We start from the raw sequence: 25,474 nt of genomic DNA, 5'->3' as shown, positions 1-25,474 counted from the left end.
TCTGCTGCACGCTGCCCCGGTTGTCCACATGGTCTGTGGGTAATGCAGCCTCAGTCACAAAATGATTGTTGGGTTTTCTGGGTATGCAAAACTTTGTGGTGGTACTGGAAGCCCCTTCCATAGCTATGATGGCAGTGCAACTGTTGGTGCACCTGATGTGGTGGAGCGAACGTGCTCAACGAGTGCACTGTGGCCCTGCTATCCTTAAAGTACTCAAGAGCTGAATCTGCCTTCTCACCAAAAAGGTGAGGGCCATCAAAGGGTATGCCCAATAATGTGTATTGAACATTGCCAGAGAAGCCAGTGAGTGCTTCCTGGTGGCTACACTGGTGCCAATAGTCCTGTCTGGATAATCTGTGGTGTCCAATCCACAGCTGGTGGTAAATTTAGCTGTATCACAGCTATGCTGGATAGCCTGAGTGAGGACAAGATGCAAGTCGTCGGGGACACCAGATAAACTTGTGTGATATAGTCCCAATGGGCATGAGTATAATGCCCTAAGAGGCAGCTGGAATTAACAGAATGTAGTGTCATTGTGTGTTGAAGAAAACATGCTCTTCTCAAAGGTTTTGATTCACTTTGACTCAGTCTGGAGAACTGGTAAGAAAAGCATTGGGGTCAAGCTTGCTTGTTGAGGCCTGGAAGACTAGCTTGTCTGACCTGGTGTGCAAAGTCAAAGTCTAGATCACCTGGGGTTGGACAGTGGTGTTCAATGTAGGTCTGAATTAGGGTTTTGCTCAAACCCTGAGAAGGGTGTCTATTAGGACTTCAGTAAATAGAAGCAGGGGCTCAATATTTGTTTGCCCATAGGGACATTAGTCTTCAACTCCATAGTTGGCTACTGGAGGTCAACATTGGCCACCCTTCACATGACCATTACTAAGGAGGCACTTTTTTCCTGTGACAAAATTAGCCCAGTGTTTGGTGCAGTGTCCAGACCATTGGAGTCCTGAATATCCTCATAGCAGTTATCTGTGTATGGTTGGGCACATTTATCCCCACCATCTTCAGAGTCATTATCAGAATGTGCTTCAGACAAAGTATGCAGAGTTTGAGTCCTTCCTTGAGTGAAGGGCAGAGTATTGGCTTTTAATGGACTCTTAAAGGCGGCGGATCGGGGTAAGCCCTGGATTGAGGTTGAAGTGGTGCTCACTTGGAAAGCACAATAGGGTGCACTTCGTCAGCTGGCCTCTAGGCTTCATGGTCTGGCAAGGTTATGGCACCAGGATCAGAGTCGGCAATGAAGTTGGTGCAGCAGCCACAGCGGTTCCTACTAGTGGAGTTCCTTCGGGTCCGTAGCCGCACCAGACACCAGAGGGAGCCCATAATATGCCAAAGAACCTTAGCATATCTTCATGCTATTGTTCAATTTGCAGCAGCGTCTCAGACGGATCTGGAAATTTGGGTTGATTAGGGAGAAAGGTTGAAATCAGCTATAACGTGGAGACGCTTCTGAAGCACTACTGAGAGCCATATTGACACACTCATGCCTTTTTTTGGAGTTCAAAGTGGTGAGAAGGGGCAGACTCCCACATCGACTTTGTTTTTTCCTGAAGACTTTGACCGAGGTGACCATTATTCACTGGAAAGGCTATGGGAGCATGAAAATAACTCTCTCTTCAACTGGTCACAGAATTGCGTTTTTCAATGCTTGGCGATGTAGTGCCTTGCCTCACAGTTCCGTACTGCTCTGGGATACGTCAAGGCGCAGTTACTGCAGTCCTTGGAGCCGTCTTTCGACCCCAGGCACCACAGACAAATCTGATGATTATCTGTCACAGGTATTTGCTTGCAACAGTCACTCCAAGGTTTAAACCACATTCTTGAGGGTTGACATTTTCCCTTTCACACTGGATTTTTAAACAATTTGAGAAGATAGGAGTCTAGTGAAGAGACATGAGGTAGCCCTGGATCGGCATCTTGTGAAGCAGAAAGGAAGGAACTGATATCAGCGAGCGTGAGTGGCGCCGATATGCTGTTCCGTACATCCTATACAAATCGGATTGACCGCGCAGTGCCTCACGACACCACCTAAGGGCATGCAGAGGTATAGCTGAAAAATTTCCAGACCCAGTCAAGCCCCCAGGGAATATTCAATATAAGAGGAATTTGTAGTTAGAAGTATCCATCTGAAATGGGGCTTCCTAAGGACCTTGCAACTATTCAAATGGAATTGCAAAAGAGTATGTTTCTTCATTTAAAACACTACTGTAATTAAGTAACCTTGTGGGGAAAATCAGTCCTGAAAAATAAATTACATTTTGACTAGACCATCAGCATAATGACTGGAGATGTCACTATGGAAATAACTATATTCTACTGATAAGGGGGCCTGATAACCCAGGACATTCATTTCGAGATGATGTGCCTTCTTTAGAGGTTGGGGAAGTGGGGAGCTAGTTCATAGCAAAAGGTTGCAAGTACATGTGTCACATGTGATGCTCAAAGAACTTGCAATAGACGTGTCAACCCATTTGGTTTATTTGCAAAGTGCATCCTTTGATGATCACCTCTATCCTTTGATGAGTGACTGGATGTGGCTACAGCAGCATACGTGGACTATGTTTTGTACATGTTCATCCCAGAAACATCTGCTTATGATGGTTTGTGGATTATATGTACTCCCTAGACGTACAGACGTATGAATGTTCTGTCATTCATAGCATTACAGGTTCTCAGAAAATGCTGGAGCCTTATTTGTTTTTCAAAATAACTGATGGAAGGAAGGCATTTCTCCGTGTTGTGACCAATTCTTAAAGGTAATATTATGATTCGGTTATTAACCCTAACAAAGTTGTTAAAGACCATGTATTAACATAAAAGATTACAACGAGTTACTGGTAATCTTTCATATCATAAGTCACAAAAGCCATGCCTATAATGTTGCTGTCAACATCCCATGAAAATAAGATTGAGTCTAGGAACATTTTCTAGCTTTCCAAAGAACTTGGTTCACTGCTGATAAACTCCAGGAAATCTTAATGCCACATTATGTCCTACTACCACTTATGCCCGTTTATGTATAACGCCCTTTATATGACACCCAAGGTAATTGGGATTTCGAAGTGCACTGTTAAGTCAAGGCTGAATGCCTGCATTATTCATTTCACCAATGACAAACAATAATATGCTTTCTATGCAGTCTTCAGCCTAGTGCTTCCCTTTTCCACAGTTTGGTGCATGATGCCTACTTTGTGGTGTACTGCAGCACACCTTGTAAGCATGGCAATGCAGCTTTTATATATTGACGTCTTCCAAGTGGAAGACCGCGGAAGGATAGGTGGAAATGAGAGAGCAGAAAAGTGATAAATATGCTTTTGAAACCTAAGTTGTCACGCATCGGTCCCAAATGTCAGTGCTCTGTTAATCCCTACCCACCCACCCAAATCAAAAGGTAAAGCCTGTTTTGAGCAACAACCAGGCAGCAATTGTGGTCACTGCTTGAAACTCTTCACAAGAATCATTTCCAAATACTAAAACTGCAAGTGTTCCACAGTCTGGTGAGATAATAACCAGGAATTATCATTTATAGCCCGTCGTTCAGAGGACTGCAGCATATCCTAGTTTTCATAACAACAAGACTTGTAAAAAATAGTTTCTTCTGCAATAAACCTGCACCACAGTCCCGTCGTGGGAAAGCTCCGGCAACAATGGCCGTCTAAAACACCACTGGCTCTTGTAAGCTATAATGCTAATGAAAAAAATAGGTCACTTCAAAGTCAGTACAAGCCGTGCTCCAATACGTACTGTGGAACTGAAATCGTGAGCCTGTCTTGTACCCTTGATACAAGTTGAATAATAACTAGAGCTACATGCAGTTTAGTAAAGTGGCCTAGAAAGTTTGCTGTGGAAAAAATACTGTGTAATGAGCCCTCTCTTTATAAAGTCAGCTTAAATAGTTCAAATTTAAAAGGACAATTCAGCAATTAAATTGTTACGATCAGGAGTCCCTTCAGCGACCTCAGCGGGGCCTTCTTTTAAATGGAGTATGCCTTATGAACCTTGCAGTAAAAGGAGCAACATGACTCTTTTCTCCGCTCTGTCTTACTTCTCATTTCTCAAAACAGAGGAAAACGGGAGGACAGATGCTTAAGAGAAAACGTGCAACAGCAGGGGCAGTGCCCGAAACCAAACTTATTGAACTTATTGGCAGAGGTCACTGCGAGGGGCTCTCTGATTTGAATAAAGTAACTTCCAATTGAGCCCCATTTTAAGACACCATCATTAAAATAGTCACTTCAGTTCTGTTGTCGAGAAGAGGCATGATGGAAGAAAGCAGTGATTCCACGGTATAACTAGGCATACAATATTGGTGGGTATGCTGGGGTTCGTACTATACGTAAGAGGATTGCACCGATTGTGGCTCCTTTACCCAGGGAATAAATTCATCTGGAACAAGACAGGCAACAGCACAAAAAGAAGAAACAAGGCATTCTTTTATGATCACTCAAAGAAGAGAATAATATTAACAAAGGGGTATCACGAACCAGAAAATCACTGAACTAACCAGTGAGGTATAAACAACATGTAACAACTTTGCCTAAGGTACAAACCGCTAGTGAAATATCCCCAGATGACTAACTCCAGTTTCATTGTCCACATTTCAAACAGGCATTCCAGTGTAAGCAGATTTTCAAGGATCGAAATGTCTATAGGCTACCAGAGATTGAAATGTAAAAATGTATACCAACCCATCACATCAAGGGGCACCCCATTAAAAATGATTTAAGAGGTATAATAATTATGTTTGATTTGAAAAATGTTCCCTTCAGCCCCCCATCCAAACAGAAATATAAACATTACAAAGAAATTGGCCAGCAAGGGTGAAACTCTGCAAACCATGAGGTGATGTCGAGTTGGGAGGGAGGCAACTTTCAATAGTCTAAAATTAGCTTAGAAAATAATGACTAACAGGTCAACTATCTCTAGGAACAAAATAGGTCCACGCGAGTTTAAAAATGCCTAGAGGGTATTGATATGGGCAAAAAACAAAAAAGGGAGGCTACGGAAAAGGGTAGAAGAGAGAGAGGAAAGGGGCTAAATCTGAAAACAATTATACATGACAGAAACACTGGCAGGCAATCACCCAGTCCTGTCTCGAATAAAATAAAAGACCGAGCACATTTCCAATGCAATCACTCATCTCAGACAAAAAAACATATCTCTGCCTTAATATGCCCGCCCCATCCCATCAACCACACGTGGCACTAAAATTCTGAGACGTGGTAGCGGCCCCATTCCAGATGCTTATGTAAACCTACCAATCAAAAGCGAGTCTGCCTCAAAGCAAGCATGGGAAATGGTTTGGTTGCTTTGTGGGACAATACTCCTAATCACTCATTTGCCAGCCTATCACAAGTTTCTTTAAAACACCCCTGCTTCAAATGAAGCAAACAGCTCAGCAGGGAGCTGGAGAAACTCTGGATTAGTTCAACTCGTAATGCTACAATAACAATAAACCTTGTGCTGGAGGACACATGCATCAAACCCAAGGAGTCTCCACTACCTGATGAATATTTACGCAATTTCAGTCACATAGCTGCCTAAGTTCAGGCTCATTATCCCTCTCATGACCACATGATGACTGTGAAGAGATCCATAACCAAACCTAAGGCCCTGTAAATATGCCCAAAACATCTAAGGAATGAATGAGCCATAGGAGAATCAAGCTGAATGGCAGTAACCCGGAGGTCATCCTTCTCAATTCCTGCCACATGTACAGACCCTCATACATCTCTTACACTCTAATTCCTAAATCTCTCAGTAGCTTTGGAAATCAAAGAATACCCTCCCACAGAAGTGATGTGGTCACGGGCATCTTCATCCTACTTACAAAACTGATACCCTTCTGGTTGACACCATGTGTAGCATCAATCCAGGCTACGCGTATGCCCTCTAACCATGACTTACGGAAATACAAACTGAACCTCTGCAAAATGTGCAAAACACAGGAAATGAGCAATGCACTGTTCTAAAAAGTGATCACAGGGGTCCTTTGTTTAAGAACTCTCCACTGGTTTCCCTTCGGTGCAGACTTCACTTCGTAACTTTATGAACCACGTAAGAATGCCTGACAGGCTTACACCCGCACCTTGAAAATTTACATCACCCAATACAAAACTTAAAGTCCCCCGGCCCACACATGAAACTTCTCAATTGCAAATTGTAAGGAAGAAGGGACACATTTCTCTGTCAAAGACCCCACCACTGAACAACCAACATATTCACAAAAGGCCATATTTAATATCTTCTTCATAAAACATTGCTTCATACAAGAAGCCTAAATGCTTTTATGAGAACGCACTCGCTTGCCATAGGTCCAGAGGCGAAACCTACTCTCCACAATCAGGAGGTATGAGGAAGTGATCGTAATTAACAGTGGCTATCTTTGCAGTGTGTAAATGAAACTTCTGATAATGAGAAATAAAAAAAACAGCCAGTCAGCCTTCGTTAGGTGTCAACATCTCTGCTTTTAAAAGCCGAGTTTAAAAAGCAAATTCTTTCTTATGAAAATACTAGCTACTAAAGCAGTGCTAAAAAAACTGCCACTTGGTAACAACCCACTTGGCCAGCATTTACCTAATTGTATTGCACTGCTCTGCAATACCTTACTATGTGATAATCTCAGTAACAAACATGGTGGCATTTGTACAGCTGTCTTACTTTACCACACTTTACCAGGAATGTTATCGCATTTGATGTAACCGGCTTATAGATCCTTGCATTAAATAGAGTCACATTCAATTTTAGTTGTCATTTTGCATTATTCCATACAATGCATGAGCGGACAGACCTCTAAAAGACAACAGCTACAGTGGAGTTCTGACACGACCATTAATTCCCCCCTTCTCTTCCAGTCCTGCCCTGCCCTTCGGCTCTAGGCAGAACAGCTCAAGGCAGGACGCTGTCCATTTTAAAACGAAATACAAGTTTCAAACATGAAAGGACAGGGCATTATCATGTACTAAACTTTTAAAAGGGAGCTCTTTCTAGAGACGTTCTATTTTTATTTTTTAATGAACATTCTCTTACCATTTGTCTGGTTTGTCCGTGGTTAGGCATACCTAACAAACATGAAAGAGAATAGATCTCGTAAGACACCATTTTTTTTTGTTCCAAGACAGAAAAATACAAAAAAGCCCCCCGCCCCAAACACGTGTTTGTAAGTAATAGCTTTCTTTCCTATGCAAGCAATTTGAAAACCCTTGGTATTTATATAACAAGATTGAGCCACAACTATTTAGCTATTAACTTCATCTTACAAAAGTAAATAAAACCTAGAACCAGGCAAAGCAACTCAGTTGTCTGCTGTGAGTGCATTCAGCATTAGACATTGCTTCGAATGGCTAGCTCACCCTTCATTCTCGAGACAAGGTCACCTGTTTCAACGAGGCGACGTGTTTCAGATTAACTGTTTTCAAAGCCATACTCACAATACAGACAATTAAACTGAACCTCACACCTAAAACACATACTTTCCTCAAATCTGTCTTAATGTTTTGTACCAGCTATACCTTTTCTTGCAGCTATTTCGAATGCATCTATTTTAAATGCATGGTGTTGCATTCTGCAAGGTGTCGGCACGAGAGTACTTGCTACAGTCAGACTATCATGAGAGGGGACATAGGAAAAAGGGGGACCGGCATAAGAGAAATAATGGTCAATGAGCCGACAGCAGCATTTTCCAGTCAAACTTATCCCTAAAAGAGGGTTGTCTTTGGACTCTTGAAAAACAGAGAACCTAATAATATTCCCAAAATTGGAGATAATGCATACTAGATATTCCATTCCATCCATTCTTTAAAACTGCTAGACCATACATAACCAGCATGGGTGCAGGAGGGCCAGATCAATCCCAGATTTTCAGAATAATCACGCAAGATAAACTGTAAATGTTATAATGAAATCTGACCTGGATCTGGTCCTTTGGAAGCTACACTGGAGACTCATATGTATGCAGTTCACAAAGGAATTACTTCCTTATGGTTGGAGCAATCACATATGCCAGATTTCCTAAGAACAGAGATCTGCGGTACAGAATTTGAAGAGGAGGAAGGGTGAAGTGTGGCCTTTTCAGAGGTGCACCGGGCACGTGAATGGTGCCCATCCGTGAACAAGCAAATGCTCCTTACTGTACTGTTTTATCACTTAAACACAACTTGACATGACCCTAAAGAGGTGGTTCAATTGTTTCTATGATAGTAGATGAGCAACTTGTTAGCTAGTCTGACGTGCATTGAAATATCTGTAATTATTAATTCCACGTGTGGGATAAATCATACACTGTGTATAAAGACATTGATCCGATTTTTTCAGCATGGAGACTTGTACGGGAGTCCACTTCTGGCTATATTTTAGGCAGGACATAATTCCAGAACTCATTCCCCTCTCTATTTACGACAATCCTCTGCAAGGTGATGAATCTGGAAAGAATATTGTAGTAGGCATTAATAAGAGTGGGAGATTTGGGCAGCATAAAAGAAACTTCGGTCACTTTTTATATGGAATGATGCACTTTAATACATCCTAAGAGGCCAGAATGGTGTTCCATTCGATGGTGGAGGAGATAAACAAGGATTTAGCAATCCACTGATTGTAGTTACAGAACTGAGAGCCTTATGCCCATCGTTGGGAGTATCCTTGACAGGAAGCTGAACAGGTAAGTCCTTTATGTGAAGAAGAGAGTCATCTGGTCCACTCAAACGAGAAATAATCTAGGCCTTGAGCAGAGGATGTTATCAGAGATCAGAATAGTAACTGTATACTTTCGGCCACTGACACTTAGGTGCAAATAATGAGAATGAAAACACAATTTAAAGGCTAACATTTTAATTCATTTTAAAAAGCATAAAGAAAATGGAGAAGATAGCAGCTCGGTGGTGATCTGCCTTGTGGGTAGGTAAGCTCGAGATTTGCCGGACACACCTTTAGGATCCAGGGTGCCTCCAGTTCACATACATTTGTGCGTCAATAGCAGTAAGTAAAACAGCACCGCCATCTTAGCTCGGGATAGGAGTGCTGCAGACATCGACGAGGGAAGAGACTCGTCAGAAGAATGCACGAGAAGCAGTAAAAGGTTAATTCGACGAAAGACTAACAAGGCATTAGTTAGGACTCATCTTTCTGCGAGGTTTTCATAGAAGAAGCGAAGTGACAGACGTTTCTTGTCCTTGCACAACGTAGAGTGCTTTGATATTAAGCTGGCAGTGGGTTTATACTCGTACAAGGAGAGGAGTCATTTCCCAGAGTTCCCAGGTTAGGCCACACTCGTAGAACAGAGGCGCGGTTAAGAGGTCTTCACCAAAACAGCTTTCTGATCTCACATTTGGTACTGCAGAGGTAAGTGACCACTGCAATCTAGAACACACCCAGTCCCGACAGGTTAGACTCCGCATTCCAGCCACTGCAAGTCGATTAAACAGCTACCATTTATTTTGAGAAATAGCACCCCATTTCTGGTAACAACACCCCATTTCTTTATTGGTGTTCGCTATGTAAACCAATTAAACCTTTCAATGCCTAGCTCAGCCTCCCCCAAAACACCGATAGGCTGCTAAACACGGTTTACAGGCATGGTTGGCTTAAGCGAGGTATAAAGTGTCGTTTTTGTTTTACATATATAGTATAAAGTTATTTCATCTCAGTGTTGTCGAAATACACGTTCGCTGTGTTAAAAACACAAATACAGTTACAAAAAGATGTCATTAAAACTATGAAAAACATAAACCAACGCTGCTCCATATAAGTGTCTAAGATGGAAAAACGGGTGCGATGCAATGTGTGTATAAACTTGAATCTTAAGTGCCAAAAACATGTCAATAAGGGTTTACTTGTACGAGGTTGAATGCAAACTGGGACAGTCCAAAACAAGTTACTCGAATATCACACAGCAAGCAGCTGCTGGGAATCACTTTCACATGCCCACCCTGCAACCGAGCTCGACGCGATGACTGGAGCACTTAAGCAGCACTTTGGACGTTAAGATCTGGGAAGCTTTAAGGCAAAACCCGAACTGTTTCACAGACTCCTCGAAACTGATGTATGCAGGCGCGCTTCTGAGCAGAAAACAGTCTGTGTAGGAACTTGGAGCTACACAGATAATTGACTGTGCCCCAACTCTCGGCCCCCGGACGGAAATTCAAGAATTCCACAAATGTACTAGTTGTAGACTCAAACCCACCAGCCCTCCATCAAGACCTGGGAACTTGGATGTAGGGGGGCGTGTTATCAACGCAACCTACAGACCGTACCCAACAAGTCGTGAGTACCGTCTCAATGTTTATAACCGCATCGATCCAAGGAGGCAACAGAGGACTTTACCGTTAAGCCTAGATACAGTTGTCAGTTCCGCCCCTACCTTCCTCAGCAAACATCCCCGGCCCCTCCTTCCACTCTGTAATTCAAAGTCATCACGGCACTGAGCTAGATACTGAATATAAGCATACACGCGTATTGTAATCGTTTAACCCTGCATAGTTTGCCCACTTGCATCTTCTGAACAGGCTGGGCGGAGGCTCGACAGCGATCCACATAGCTCCACGTTTAAAAACTCCTTCTCCAACCGCCGCTTCTTTTTACCAAGAGGGTTTAGGAGCTAAATATGATCGGAGACATGACAAATCGTGACGCTGGAGGACGAGCGCCACTAGAACCCCGAGAGCCATGCACATGTAAACAATTAAGTGATTTTTAATCTACAAGAACGCCCACACATGAACTGGTATGTTTAACGCTGTGCTCCAGAATGCTGCAATATACTATACTCATTTGTGTGCTTTTTACGGGTTGTAATTTGCAATTCACCGTGATAACGCAATTTCCAATAAGGTGAAATAATTAACACGTCTATCCTAATCATGATGCAATTTTGGTTTCGGAAACACCTCTGTTGAAGTAAAGGCAAACCAGTAATGCACGTGTGCAACGTGAGCCTCTTAACTGCAGCAGCCGTCTTCAGTGGGTCTGTATGAAGAAAACACCTCAATAAGAAGGTGGTATTAAGAGGATGCAGTTTCATGTGTTCACACCAAGAGCCGGAACAGAGAACACAATGAGCTACTGGTGACATCAGAGAGTGTTGCCATGGCAATGCTAGATCAAGGATTACAAGACGCAGTGAGGGATAGAGAGCTAATGAGTGAAATCCTACTGCAGTAAAGGCAGCTGTACCACATGCTCTTTGATGGGTTCTGGCTGACTGCCAGAACATAAAACGTGATGTGCCTTCAAATTCTGAAGATGGATAATTGACTTTCGAGGGCGGAAGGTATCAAACGTTCAACAGCATATACTTTTGTTTTTCTCAACTCGCACAATATGAAGCGATGCATCTAAATTAAGAAACAAATATTGTATCAGTCTTTTTATTTCATAAGTTAACAAGAAATGTTCGTAACAAATTCGTCTATGTTTACTATGAGTGAGAGAAAAAAAATTGGTGTGGTAACTCGCCTCTTGGCACTGTACGCTCCTCATTAGTTTCAAGGACAAGAATAAAACATATTGGCCATCACAAACATTTGGATGCCGTTTGACTTATAGCTGCAGCTCAAGCTTTGAGTTATGGCTGAGAAGGACAAACTCACCTTATCTGTATGGACTGTCAACTTAACTTTCAAAGTAACTAGAATCGTAGCACGGTTCAAATCCCGATGGAATACGTTCAAAATCTCGAAGATCATGAAATAGGCACCATTGACTTGGGTAGCAAACAAACATCTGAAATCTACCAACAACGCCAGGCACTTGTCTGACTCTGAGCTCTCTTGTAAATAGCCACGAGTGGATAGGCTGAGGTAGTACCCTGTTCACTTAATAAAAGCGCTTAAACCAACACATTAAACAGCTGGCTATTTGTATAGACATTACCCATCTTTGGGTGCACTTGTAGCTCTCTGCAGACTCCAGGAAGTCACTCAAGTACATGCCATCTAAGACACCAAAGTTTACCTCTGAAAACAAGGACGCCCCTGGCAATGAACCAGAGCTAGCTCTGAATTTAACAATTGATCACTCTTCTTGGAACTAGCCTGCACCACTGCTCTTTATCTTTCAAAGGCGGAGGTAGGTGAAAATGAACCTGCAGCTACAGTCTGATAGGCTGAAATCACTAAAGCAGCTTTTTTTTGGAATCACCCTATTTTTAGAGAAAATAGTAACAACTCACTAACTCTGCTGAAGTCATGACCAACAACAAAGTCATCCTCCAACTTAGGAAATTGAATGGACGAGAGTCCAGGGGTTCAAGCAGATGGTTCAAGAGAAAAGTAACTGCCAAATTCAAAACACACAGACATAATGAAAGGAGTTGGAGGAAATGTATCTTCCAACCCCTTTACAAATGACAGCTCCAAAGCATGATCCGTCACACGACTAAACTCCTCAAGGGAGGAGTCTACCTCCTCCCCAAACAACCTTTGGCGACACGTCTGGAGCCCACAGATCCAGCAACGTCATCCACAGTATTTAATCCTTTTTGCATGGATTGTGTGGAAGCAGCTGTGGCTTCTTGAAACAGATCATGAAGGGGCGGTCTACACTCTTTTAGCAACACATCAGCTATTAATGAAGCTACTTCCACAAATTCCGATTGTAACCTGTGTTTAATTCGAGCCGGTGCTTGCATGCGGGGTCCACCGACACTGATTTTTTTGGGGACTGGAACTTACTTTTCCCCAAACTTTGATCACTTACAAGACACATAGAAACACAAAGAGAAAGAGAGAGGCTGAACAAGAGCAACAAAGTGAAAGCGCAGATGAAAAAGAACCTGCAAAAGTGAGAGACCGGGAGTGTCTGGTGGTGGATTAAAGAGGCATGAGGTGGTTTTTGAACAAACCTTTGGGCCGTGGCAATTTTTTTTTTTTTTTTAACAACTTAAGCACTGATTGCATTGTGCAAATAAACATGAAGAATAGGAAGACATCGAGACCAAAATGCATGACACAAAAACCTTGTCCAAAGAATCCAAATGCTTGTGTCGTTTGTATAGTGGGAATGGCCTCCTTTTTGCGCTTAAGGAGATACACGTCAATATTTATGTAATGTGACTTGGAAACAACCAGGGTTGACTGTTTACTCTAATATGGTCATTAGAAGCCTCGATTAATGGAATGATGGCATCCACTACCTGTTTATCAGTCAAATTTTAAGTGAAAAGCAATGAGCCTCCCTGATCTGTATTGAGACTACCGACATTTTGAATATCAACTAACATACATAAGACTATACACCACCCCTCACTATCATCATCTTACAACTTTCGCCTAAAAGATCTATTTGGAAAATGTAAATCTTCAAAGTTTGAACCAAATGATTTCTGAATTCTTTAAAAACATTCCTGCTATGACTACGGCATCTAATGATGAGCAGAATTTCCAATATAAAATGCAGTCTTTTACCTGTCATTTCAAGATTAGAATCCATCTGTTCCACAGAAGTAGGTGAAGGAGAAGGAATCAATGTCGCTAAACATGTTTCTAGCATTGCGTTAACAGCGCTGAAAGCAGTGGAATAAAAGACCAAAGCAGACATCGGAGCTGAAGCCAACTTTGAAGTCTTAACAGGCAAAGTAGAAGCCAGCCTCAACTGAGGAGTCGACACTGGAGGCAGTGACTCTGCAAGGACATCTGTTGATGTTGCAGGCACAGCTACCACCTCTATGGTTGCTGAACATATTTCAGAGGGGGCTCAAATAGCCAATACTGCCTTCCGAAAGACATGTAACAGCGCAACGTCTTTAGGAGGAACACTCACTTGAGGACTGGGAGGTCATTTCTGAAGATGAGGCTTGGAGAAAGCAACAAAAAGAGAGCTGTTGTATCCTTCTAAAGGGTTTATCTGAAAAATGGGGTTCCTAGTTGGCTACGGTAGGCACCTCAGTCAGGCAGGAATCGCCACTCTAGTCAGCACAAGAGTGTTACACACCTAAGATAACCCCTGCTCATCCCCTGGGTAGCTTGGCACAAACAGTCAGGATTATCCTAGAGGAAATGCGTAAAGCGTTTGCACAACACACACAATCCAATGACGCAATAAATACATCACAAAGAAAACTCCACAACAAGTTATATAAAAAATACACTGTATTGCACAAAACATTAGAACAAAAATGGCATAAAATCAATAAGACTTTGCTACACAAGCAGTTGTCAGGTCATCATTACTACCATGAATGCACATAGAATGAAACATCCTCGTATTGCATACATCATAAGTACATCCTACCCTCCCACGGCATATCAGGTAGACAGTGAAAGCATGAATATGTCCCTCCAATACGGTAAACATGACATAGAAAACAGCCTCAGGTCATAACAGAGAAAAGAAAATGCAGCACACACACACGTGAGCAACGTAATAAAATGTAACTTATTCAAAGAATGTCGCTTTCGAACTGATGGTGCAGAGCTCCTGCACACTTCTTAGGGGAAATGTATTAACCACGGGCGGTAATCCCTCCCCGCAGGATTGGCCTCTGTCGAGGTCTCCTTGTTGCATCCAGTGAGGGAAATGGCGAAGAAAGCCCCCACGTCCCCCTTGGGACCTCACTGACCAGCAAGGAACGCAAATCACAATTCTCCCGACATGGCGAACAAAGGAAGATCCTGTGCTGTCTTAGCAGGCGGGGAGACCTCTTCCGTTGCCCCAAGTATCTTACTTCACAAGGTGGCGGCCCACAAGTCCCTGGAGCGACTGCCGCTGGATCCAGGCTGCTCTGCTAGAAGGCTGCCTCCTCTATGGAGAGACACCTGTTTCCAAAGTAGCACAACAGCCCTGCCTTCTTCAGGTGACACGCTCAGAGTGTGGCTCGGTCCGTGGTGGTGATCACGCAGAAGTAGGAGCTCATCTACAGGAAGCTCACTAGTCCTTGCTTTTACAAGAGGCTGCCAGCGGGCTCCTCTTTGCTTCTCCTACTTCTTGGGGGTAACACAACCTCAGTGACACGGGGATGCTCCTTGCACCCGTAGCAGACCAAAATGAAACTCTTTATGAGCTGCCCAGGTCAGATGCAGCGCTCCTCATGTGCTGCACAAATCAATATAAATGAGGTACTCTCCCTGCACTATGCCACATCACGACACAGCGCTCATGGCGTGCTTGTGTCTGTGACACTCTTCACGTGCTACAGCCAATGGATACAGCGCTTCCCCCGCTCTATAGATCAGCGAACAGGAGGGGAAGGAGGGTACACCACCCAGCCCCTGGAGACAGCTGTGGGGGCACAAGGCTGCAGACTCCGGCAAGCAGGCTAGCACAAAGGTCCCGATGAAAGCAGTGGCTGTCCTTCTAGTGACATAGCAGGTCACAAGTCGACACACAGCAGGGCAGTCCCAAGGCGGCTCCTGGTGAGTCCTTCCAGCAGCATCTAGTGTCCAGTCCATATAGTGTCCTTCAATGTCTCAACTGGGGCCAAGTCAGGGAACAGGCTGGCCGCAGGGCAACAATCAGAAAAACAATCCAGATGATTCCTTTGGGCCACCCAGTAGACACCAGGTAGCAGGGCAAAAAACAGAAGAGCAGTCCAGATGAGTTCTTTGTGCAGTCCAGCAGTCCCTCTGGCAGAGGTTCGGTCCCAGTTCCAAAAGTGCTCTCAAATCATCAAGGGGCTACAGCCCCTCTACCCACATTCAGAAATGCCTTTGTTCAGGGGTAACTTCAAAAGAGCCCTTTAAAGTGAAGCACAACACCTTTCACCCCAGCCCTGTCTCAAGATATCAGTAGGGGGTAATCAGTCCATTGTGTGAGGGCAGGACACAGCCTATTCACATATAAGGCGTGAACGACCTCTTCCTCTCCTAAGCCCAGGAAGGCTATCAGTATGCAGATGTCTCTCCGGTCACACCCAGCCCCTCCTGTGTGATGGCTGCCTGGAAAGTATGCACTAAGTGGAGCTGTCACTCTGCCCCAGACCTGGATTGGAGTCAGGCTGCAAAGCACAAGTCACAAGCACAGAGAAATGCCCACTTTCTAAAAGTGGTATTTTTACAATGGTAATAAAAATTCCACCTACACCAATAAGCAGGATTTATCACTACCATTCCAAACATACTAAACATACCCATGCTACTCCTCATAGATCAGAAAATACCGCTTAGATATAGGCAAGGGCATTTCCAATGCAATCCTATGAGAAGATCGACACTCGCAGTAGTGAGAAACTAAATAGGCTGTTTGCTAGTACTAATAGGACATGTAGTACATAAAGCTATATGTTCTACCTTTTACATTCACAGCACCCTGCCCATAGGACTATCTAGGACCTACCTTAGGGGTGATTTAGGTGTAGCAAAAAGGGAGTTTAGGCCTTGGCAAGTAGTTTGCCTTGCCAAGTCAGTGTGGCAGTAAACTGCACACACAGGACCGGCAGTGGCAGACCTGAGACATGTTAGAAAAGCTACGTCTGTGGGTGGCACAATCTGCACTGCAGGCCCACTAGTAGCATTTAATTTACAGGCCCTGGGCACGTGGTATACCACTTTACAACAAATTTACAGGTAAATTAAATAAGCTAATCAGGTGTAACCCAATCATACCAAGTTTAGACGGGAGAGCACACGCACTTTAGCACTGATCAGCAGTGATAAAGTGCCTAGAGTCCTAGAGCCAACGAAAAGAGGTCAGAAGAACAGGAGGAAGGGAAAACATTTAGGGATGACCCTGGAAAAAGGGCCAGGTCCAGCAGTTTAGCTTGGTCAATATAGTACAGGAGGGCTCGTTTAATGTCCAAAGTATGGAGAGCTCATTCTGAAAATGAGGTTGAGGAACAAAACCCAGGAAGTTCTATGGATTGATTAAGGTGGAACTGAGACCACTATAGGAAGAAATCTGCTGTTGGTGTGGAGGACAACCCTACCCCTGTGTATCTGGAAGAAAGGTTCTTCCAAGGTTAGGGCCTGAAGCTCACTGACACACCTATGTGAAACGATGGCAAACAGAAATACTACCTACCAAGAGTGAAACTGAAGGGGACAGGAGTGGAATGGAGGGGCGTTGATTCTTTTCAATACAAGGATGAGGATCCATGTTGGAGCTGGTGGGGCCGGAGGAGGAATGACTCTTTTGAAACCCTACATAAAAGCTTTAATGACTGGAATTCTGAACAAGGAAATGCGTTGCCTGGTCTGAAGGTAGGAGGCCACTGCAGGTAGCTGTAGTCATATGGATATGAAAGCTAACCCACAAGTTTAAAAAAGAAGCAGATAAAAGACAATATCTTGCAATTTGGCTGCTAAAGAGTCTGTATTTTGAATGACGATTCTAGACCAAACTCTTCCACTAGCAACATTACAAGCACTAGCAGCAGGCCTATGCGTTTCATTAAGAATGCTTCTGCATACGGGAGGAAGATTAATGTACCCAAGTTCCAGTACTTCAGGAACTAGATCACAAGATTGAGAGCTCTGGGATCCAAGTGTCTGTTTTCCCCATAGTTCTTTGTTGGAAAGTCCGGCCTGTTTTGGAGCATCTTGTGCAGAAGCACAGAATTCAAGGAAGGTGGCAAAGCATGGTGGGCCATCCCCAGGTGGGAGCCCCCAGGATGAAGGTGAGAGATGTCTGCTGATGTCTCCGAACCACATATGGAAATAGTAGGCGAGGAGGAAAAGAGTAGGCAGATATACCCAACTCATTCATTGTGTATTGCCCCTGGACTGTGGATGTGGGAACTTTGAGGCGAAGCTTAGGCACTTGGCAATTTCTGCCATGGTGAAGAGGTCTATTTCCAGGAGTACCCAACGGTGGATGTACTGGAGGAGGACTTGCGGGTGAAGTTTCCACTCATGGTCTTGTTGCTGCATCCTGCTGAGGAGGTCAGCAAAGTCGTTGTCTACTCCTGGAAGGTACTCCACTAAAAAATGAAGCTTGTGTCAGACCCCCACCACCAAATGCTCTGGGCTAGGCAAGAGAGCTGGGGAGATCTGGTGTCCCCTTGCTTTTGAAGATAATACATGGCTGTCATGTTGTACACCTTGATGAAGACCACTTTGCCAATCAATTAGGGTAAGAAAGTTTTCAAGCAAGCAGTTCTATGTAATTGATGCAAAGACCCTGGTGTCCAGGTTCTCACTGGCCTTGGACAGTTCGATCCTGTAAGTGAGCACCCCATCCAGTAATGAAGGCATCTGCAGAACTGGGTTAAGAAAAGGCATTTGAATAAGCCATACTCACCTCTAAGATGGGCATTGCCCCCATATAGTGGGGTATCTTGAGGGGTTGGAGGTGGGATTTTGTAGTGTTGATGGTAAACCGTAGCTGGTTAAGGAGGTTTATTGTGAGCTGTGTGTGTTTGGGTCAGTTTAGATGCGTAGCACTCAAGACAAGCCAGATAGGGAAAGACATGGATGCCTTGTATGCACAGATGAGCAGCCACTACTGCAAGGAACTTGGTGAACACCATGGGTGCAGTGGTGACCTCGATGGGGAGCACCTTGAACGGGCAATGCCTTTTGCGGACTACAATATTGAGATACTGGCCATGTATCTGATTGATTGGTATGTGGAAATAAGTGTCCTTCAGGTCCAGAGCACCCATGAAGTAACCTTGTTGTAGCAGTAGGATGACATCCTGAAGAATAACCATCAGGAAATGCTCTGAAAGAATGTATTTGTTCAGGGGCCTGAGGTCCAGAATAAGTGGAAGGGAAGTGACTTTTTTGGGAATGAGAAAGTACACAGCATATACTCCCCTGCTCTGCTCGTGGTGAGGGATCCGTTCTAAAGCCCTTTCAAGAAGGAGCGTCTGGACCTCTTCGCTGAGTAGCTTATGATGTTCGGCGGCAAGTTTGTGTTTGCGAGGTGGAATGGTGGGAAGCTTGGGAGTGAACTCCAAGCAATAACCATGTTGGATAATATCTAACACCCACTGGTCAGAGGTAACATTCCACCAAGTGGGAAAGAACCTTTGGAGGGACCTCGACAGGTGTTATATGATATAGGGGATGAGAGGCAAGTCAGGGCCTAGTAGTGGATGCAGCTCCTTTGGGTATGTCACCCTTACTCCTGCCTTTTGAGTTGTTCCCTCTAAAGGACCGTCTAAAGTAGCCTATGGGAGAGGACTGTTGTACTTGTTGGTATGAGGGTGAGGCCCTCTGGGGAGGTGGTCTTTGAGCTTCCATGGTAGGGCATGCAGCCAAAGGGCTCACGAGGAGTACATGTCCCAGGTCTCCCATTGCTTTCACCATCTCTGTATCTTTCTTTGTTGTGTCCCACATCTGGTCATTCTGTAGTCCGAATAAATGTTGGCCATCAAAAAGCAGGTTGAGCAAGATTTGTTGGGCTTCCCTCTTGAAGCCCGAGAGACGGAGCCAGGCATGCTACGCATAAGGACAATGGAGTAAACCCCCTATCAGCAATATATCTTGCACCAAGTGTGCAGCAGACGGTGGTATTGGAGATCTGCGTTCTCTCAGAGACTACCTCAGCCACTTTTTCTGTCTCCTTGGGAGATGTTGAAGGAGTGCCTCCATCTCATCCCAACAGGCACGATCATACCTAGACAGCAGCCCAATGGAATTTGCAATCCGCCAATGGCTGCCTGATTGTGCAGCTACTCTCTTACCAGCAGCATCTATCCATTTACTCTCCTTATCTGGAGGAGGGGCATCACCAGTAACTTGAGAGTTAGCTCTCTTACGTGTGGTGGTGACCACTAGAGAGTCGGACGAGAACTTATGCAAATACGAGGCTCAGTAGGGGAAGCCTTGTATTTTTGTCTACCCTACATGTGATGACCCTGGTGCAGACAGGGTCATGAAAGATGTACTGGTCGGAGCTGTGAGTGGAGGAGAGGGTCTCAAAAATAAAGTCCACCTCAAAGGATCAGTCTTGTGGAAGGAGGCAGTGCTACCAATCAGTTCACGGTAGGAGGAGGAGGAGTTGTCCGGAATAGAGGAACAGGCAGGGTACAGGTAAGGGTCCTTTCCTTATGGGAGTGGATGACAAAATGTTTCAGCCTGGGGTTGTTCTTCTCTTGCAGCTTGTGGCGGTCTGGTTCAACAGTGCCCAAACTGAGGACGGTCTTCAATGTCAGTGCTGAGGTTTTCAGCTCCCAGGGTGTTTTCGATGCCCAAAGTGTCCGCTCTAAATGGCAGGTCAGTGTTGAGTGTGCTGGCCTGGACAGGGTCTTTGGCTCTGAGCCAAAACTTGGTGTTATGTCCGAAGGTGGTCATCGGTGCCGACCATGGCCTGAGGTTAGTTGTGGCCTGGCAGCCAGTCTCTGAGGCTCCAGGGCAGCAGGACGATATTTATGGATTTGCAGGACGTGCTAGTGGCGGCGAAAGGGCGCAAGTCTCTAATCACAACAGGCTGTGCCAGAGGCAAGTTCTCGATCTTCAGATCGGAGCTGCAACTGTCAACTGGGGGGGCGGGGGCTACTTCTTTTACAATTCAAGTGTGCTGATGTACTCTGGGTCTCCCTGAATGCTATCTAATGGGGCAGTACTTGATCAAACCATCAAGAGACTATTGACTATTGTGGTGTCCGACTTTACCCGCAAGCCAAAGGCGCAAGAGAATTTAGAAGCAAATTAGCTTTAATCACTTACACCGCAGACAGATTAAAAGTTAAAGGACAGAAACATTAATGTAACAAATGACAAAACACAATAAAATGGATTAAAAACAAATTCATACACAGTATTTCTCAAACAGTAAAAGTTGTAAACAGCTCACATAATGAATGTGGACCAAAGGAACAATGAAAGCTTGATATATTGGACTAAAAGTTTTTCCTTCCGCAGGACAGAAGTACAATACATTTTTTATTTTTATCAATTGACTGAATAATAAGTCTTCAGCAAGGCAACCACAGAACATACAAAGTATATATCAAACAGTGAGTAGATTAATGACCTTATCAACTATGTAAAGATACACATTTCTATCACATTAAGCTTGTAGTCACAGTTTAATTTTCCACTCAAAATCACTACACAGAGTTGAAGACTATCTTCCACTGTTTCAACTGTGGCCCTACAATTCCCAACATGTCAATAATTGTTGGCTCAATAAAATTACAATATTGAGCGAGTTGAAGTTTCTCTCATTTCTGAATTCATACAGATGACAACTGATGGTCGATCTCACACACAATACGCTCAAACAGCAGTGGATCAATCAACTGGCACTGGCATAATTAGCCCTGAAGACATTCTGTGAGAAGAATGAAATAAGTTGGCTGCATCTTTTTTTATGCAAAAAAAAACAAATCTCGAGAAATGGAATAAAAATGTCATCTTCATGAAAACCTTATGTTCAAGAAGATGTTGAATACTTTCTCATTTGAAACAAGACTATGAACTATAAAATATCAAAACAATTCTAGGACTGTTGTGACAAGGCACATTTGGGTTCAGTTGATTATGTTTTAATGAAATACCTCAGCCATTTTATAATTGTTATATATGTAGCAAGCTCACACACCAAAAGAAAAGAAAAATCATATATTATGATAAGCCATTTGAATCAGTACAATACCAGTCATTCTGAGACTTCCCTGTTCAAACAGTTTAAAAAAAAACTTACACCATGGTTATTCCAAGACGGTCCTTGTATAAACCGTGGATAATCAAGTTTTGTCTATCAAACTAAACATTTGGTGACATACCTTTCTAAGGTGAGTTCACCAGTCTACATTTATTTGGGTGAGGTTTGTAGGAAAGTGTCCTTTTTTTACATGGTCACTGTAGGAAACTGGGTTTTGGTTGCAGCAGTCTCCCTTTTTGCCCGTTTTTAATACAACTTTGACCGAAGTGCACTGGGTTCCTGCTAACCAGGTGCCAAATACCAGTGTTTGTTCCCCAACACCTGGTCACTTGATCCCCAAGTGGCCAGGCTTTTAGCAGCTCTGTAAATCCCTAGTAAATGGTGCCTCTGGTAGTTAGGGGAGGGGTACTAAAAATTGTCCCCCAAAAGCTGCAATATAGCTTGTGCCACTCTACAGGACCCTGAATACCAAATCAAGCTGCATGACAAAGTACTCCAAAAAGTGAAAACACAACATGGCACATGTCCCCTAACACTGCCTGTAATATTTGTAAGTCACCCCTACAGCAGGCCTTACAGCCCTGAGGCAGGGAGCATAACAGTACATGTGAGGGCATAGGCATAAACATAGTAAGTGAACAGAGAAGCCATTTTAAATACACGTCCTGGACACTGGTCAATGTGAGTTACCCAGCTACATGATGCTTTCACTGAAAATAGGGATGTTTGGTGTCAAACATCTCACATACCTTAAAGGTACCCCCAGAAAACCTATCCACAGTTTTTATACTGACTGACTAGTTTCCACTAGCCTGCCACCAACAGACACATTTCTGACCCCCAAGGGTGAGAGCCTTTGCTCTTGGGCAGTCAGGAATAAAGCCTGCTCTGGAGGGGGATGTTAACACACCCTTCGCAACAGGATGTCCTGAAAATATGCATTCCAAGGCAGGGGAGCCACCCTTGGTATGCAGATCTGGGTTCCATCAGAAGGGAGATGCCGACCCCCCTGCCCAAGGCCCATTTGGCACCAGGACAGGTGAGAAAATTAGTAGTCATGAAGACATGTCAATCTCAGGTCAGTTCCAAACCTAAGGTGAGCTGCCTTATGTCGACACAAAATGTCAAAGTCTTCCATTTTGGTGATAGCAGAACTAGAATTCTGGGACAGGGTTATGTCCACAGGAAGTGGTCATATAGGGGGCAGGGTGACCCCAGGATTAAGTAGTCCATTAGCTACTGCTCTACACTCCCCTAAATTCAGTATTTAGGGGACTCCCTGGCACTAGAAAAATCAGATCCTGCTGACCTGAAGAAAGGACACTCCAGAGAAACAAAAGCCAAGAATTGAGACCAGTGACTGACTGAGCCAAACCTGCCAGCCTGCCTGCTGACTTCAACAATTGTGAAAAAGATGCCTCGTCTTGCTGCTGCTTGTGCCTCCAAAAGCCCAGGAGAACTACCACCCTTCACTACTGTGCACCAGGAACTCCTGTGGAGTAGCAGAGATGCTTCCATGCATCTTTCAGGCACATCAGAAGAACTGAGAGGGTTTCGGACTGCCAAAACCTGACACCAGAAAGCACCACTGCACCCATGTCCCCTAGCCTGAGTAAAAGTGGGCCAACAGTGTCAGTATTGTCCCTAGCCCATCCAGCAACGAAGTCCACCTTTGGTCTCCTCACTGTGACCTTCCTGACGACACCTGCAGCCTCTTTGTGCAGGCTCCCCTCAACTGCGAGTGACCTGGAGACAAAGACCCAAAGCCTCAGGACACTTCTATACCCAGCAGCCCTGGACAGAGGAGAAGAGGACCAAGGGTGTCCCTCCTTTCCCCCAGCCTCATGAGACTTGAGGCCACTTGTTTTGTTCAAACTGGACCCCCAATCCACACCTGTAGCATCTTTCTGCAGGCCCCCTCTACTGTGACTGCTCTGTTGACAGACACCCAACGCATAAGGACACCCTTGCACCCAGCTGCCCTACCCCAGGAGTACTGACGGTGTCCCCACGTCCGTGAGCATTGCAAATCTTGAACCCTCTTGCTGGTTCACCCAGACTGGCTCCCCATTCCCTACATGCAGTACTTTTCTGACCCGGCCTATCCCCAGTGACTTCAACAGGGCACCTGGAGCTAAACTGCACCCAGCCACCCCAGTGCCACCCAAGGTGATCTGTTGGTGTGGCCTAGGACCCTGGCCCATACTCACTTTAAGTCTGGAAGATTGGTCCTGTTCTGCTGAGTCCCTTTTTGCCATATTTGTTTTTCCTCCATAGGTTAGCATTGCAGCTTCAGAAAACTGCACTGTCGACTTCAAAACTGTAAGAATTTCTATTGAGAAACGTACTTACCTGATCTTTTTCGTTCTGGTGCCTAAAGGTATTTAAAGATACTATGTATTTTTGTAAAATAGTTCGGATTTCCTTTGAGTCATATGTGTCATTTATTGACTGTGTCCTTACTGCAGATGTCTAACACCCCTCTCTGATAAGCCTAAGGCTGCTCGACCACACTACCCCCATAAGAGAGCAGCTTGGGATTGCTAGAGCAAGCCACTGTCCACTTATAAGGGAACCTCTGGACTCTTTGCACAAAATACCTCATTTTGGTACACTATATAAAGAGACAGCTTCCTACAAGAATGTTTGACACAGTTGGTACAAACAAGCAGCGTCATTTTAAGCAGCTATTTGCCTTTATGCATACAGTTCTCTACTTTGAAAATTCCTTTAAACTCGTCGAAGAGTTAAGAGGAGTCCAAAGCTGGCATCGGATGAGGCTAGGTGATTCAGATCCTTCTTACAAGGTCATATCTAATGGATAAAAACTGGCCCTTTTCTAGGTTTTAAAGTGGGGCCTTCTCCAAGGGCCCACATTAGCCCCCTCTGCTGCTTAATATTATCCTTAGTCCACTATTTTCAATTATCTAATTTAACTCTTATACCAGAACATATTTATATGCATGTCGATAGCCTGATTGTTCCAACTTAAAAGGCTGTCTGAACAATTTTGTGCAATGGATGAATGCCATTACTAAATAGGGAAAAACAGACATTGTTTGCACAGAATTAAATCAGACTTCTAACTTTGAGAATGTCCTCAGACCCCCTGAATGGTATGGCTTTCTTGCTTACTTGAGCAAAACAAATATTGGGGTATTATGACCTTAGTCACAGTTTTGATGCCCACACCGGTTCAGCGATTCTCACTCCTTTTCTTTTGCTCGAATAAATGTAATCAGGCACTCCCCTACATGGAATTAACACATCATAGAACAATTGTAGTTCATTCAAAACATGGCTCAAGGTTGATGCGGAAAGATCGTACAGTATTAGGACTAACCAGATGTCCCATCATTGGTTATGCGTCAACAAATGCAGCACTTTCCAGCTATTCTGCTTAGTATTCAAATGTGTCCAAGGCACTGTTCTGAGTTACATGCAGGACAAGTTAGCCAAATATGTATAGGGATGCCGCCCTAGATTAGAAAGTCAAATGCTCTTGAAAATTTAGAGGGCTAAGGTACTCTGGAACAAAACCAATAAAAGCACTTGAGCTGGGACTTAAAAAAAACATAGGTCTTAATTGTAGCTTAGTGAGCGTCATAACATCATCATGTGTCCATGGGAATAAATGGGAATGTATGACATGCAGGGAATTCGCAACACAGATATGCGAACACTGGAGTAATCTAAGATGTAGGTGCAACACAATAAAAATGTTGAACCACATATCTTTGCGACACAGCATGAATGATTTCCAAAGGGTTATCAGCTAACTGGTTGACCAAACTACGTAAAACTCAGATGCCTATACAAAAATGAACGATAGTGGGTATATAGACTTCTGACAAACAAAACTGGACTTAAAGAGGTCAATCCATGGGATCATCTTTATAGATAAAATACTCTTCCCTTCCCCAGCTGAAAGGACACAGACACATACTGCATTAAGATCTACCTCGCAATTTCAACTTTGACTGAGCACATA

The 25,474-nt window shown here is 44.0% G+C and overlaps 1 protein-coding gene across 4 annotated transcripts in view; it reads right to left on the bottom strand.

Annotated features, from left to right (window-relative positions):
• The window catches only part of MTA1 (metastasis associated 1), a 555,902-nt gene that overhangs the window by 29,108 nt on the left and 501,320 nt on the right, over positions 1-25,474 (bottom strand). For 2 of the 4 annotated variants that reach the window (XM_069208851.1, XM_069208853.1), the window contains exon 18: positions 7,033-7,064. The exons of the other annotated variants lie outside the window; for them this stretch is intronic. In XM_069208851.1, coding sequence (XP_069064952.1) covers positions 7,033-7,064 — 32 coding nt within the window. The remainder of the gene's footprint in view (positions 1-7,032; positions 7,065-25,474) is intronic. 4 annotated transcript variants of the gene reach the window in all.

This window comes from Pleurodeles waltl, chromosome 9 (assembly GCF_031143425.1).
Source record: "Pleurodeles waltl isolate 20211129_DDA chromosome 9, aPleWal1.hap1.20221129, whole genome shotgun sequence".
In the NCBI taxonomy this organism is placed as follows: domain Eukaryota; kingdom Metazoa; phylum Chordata; class Amphibia; order Caudata; family Salamandridae; genus Pleurodeles; species Pleurodeles waltl.
This window is presented reverse-complemented; position numbering and strand designations above follow the sequence as displayed.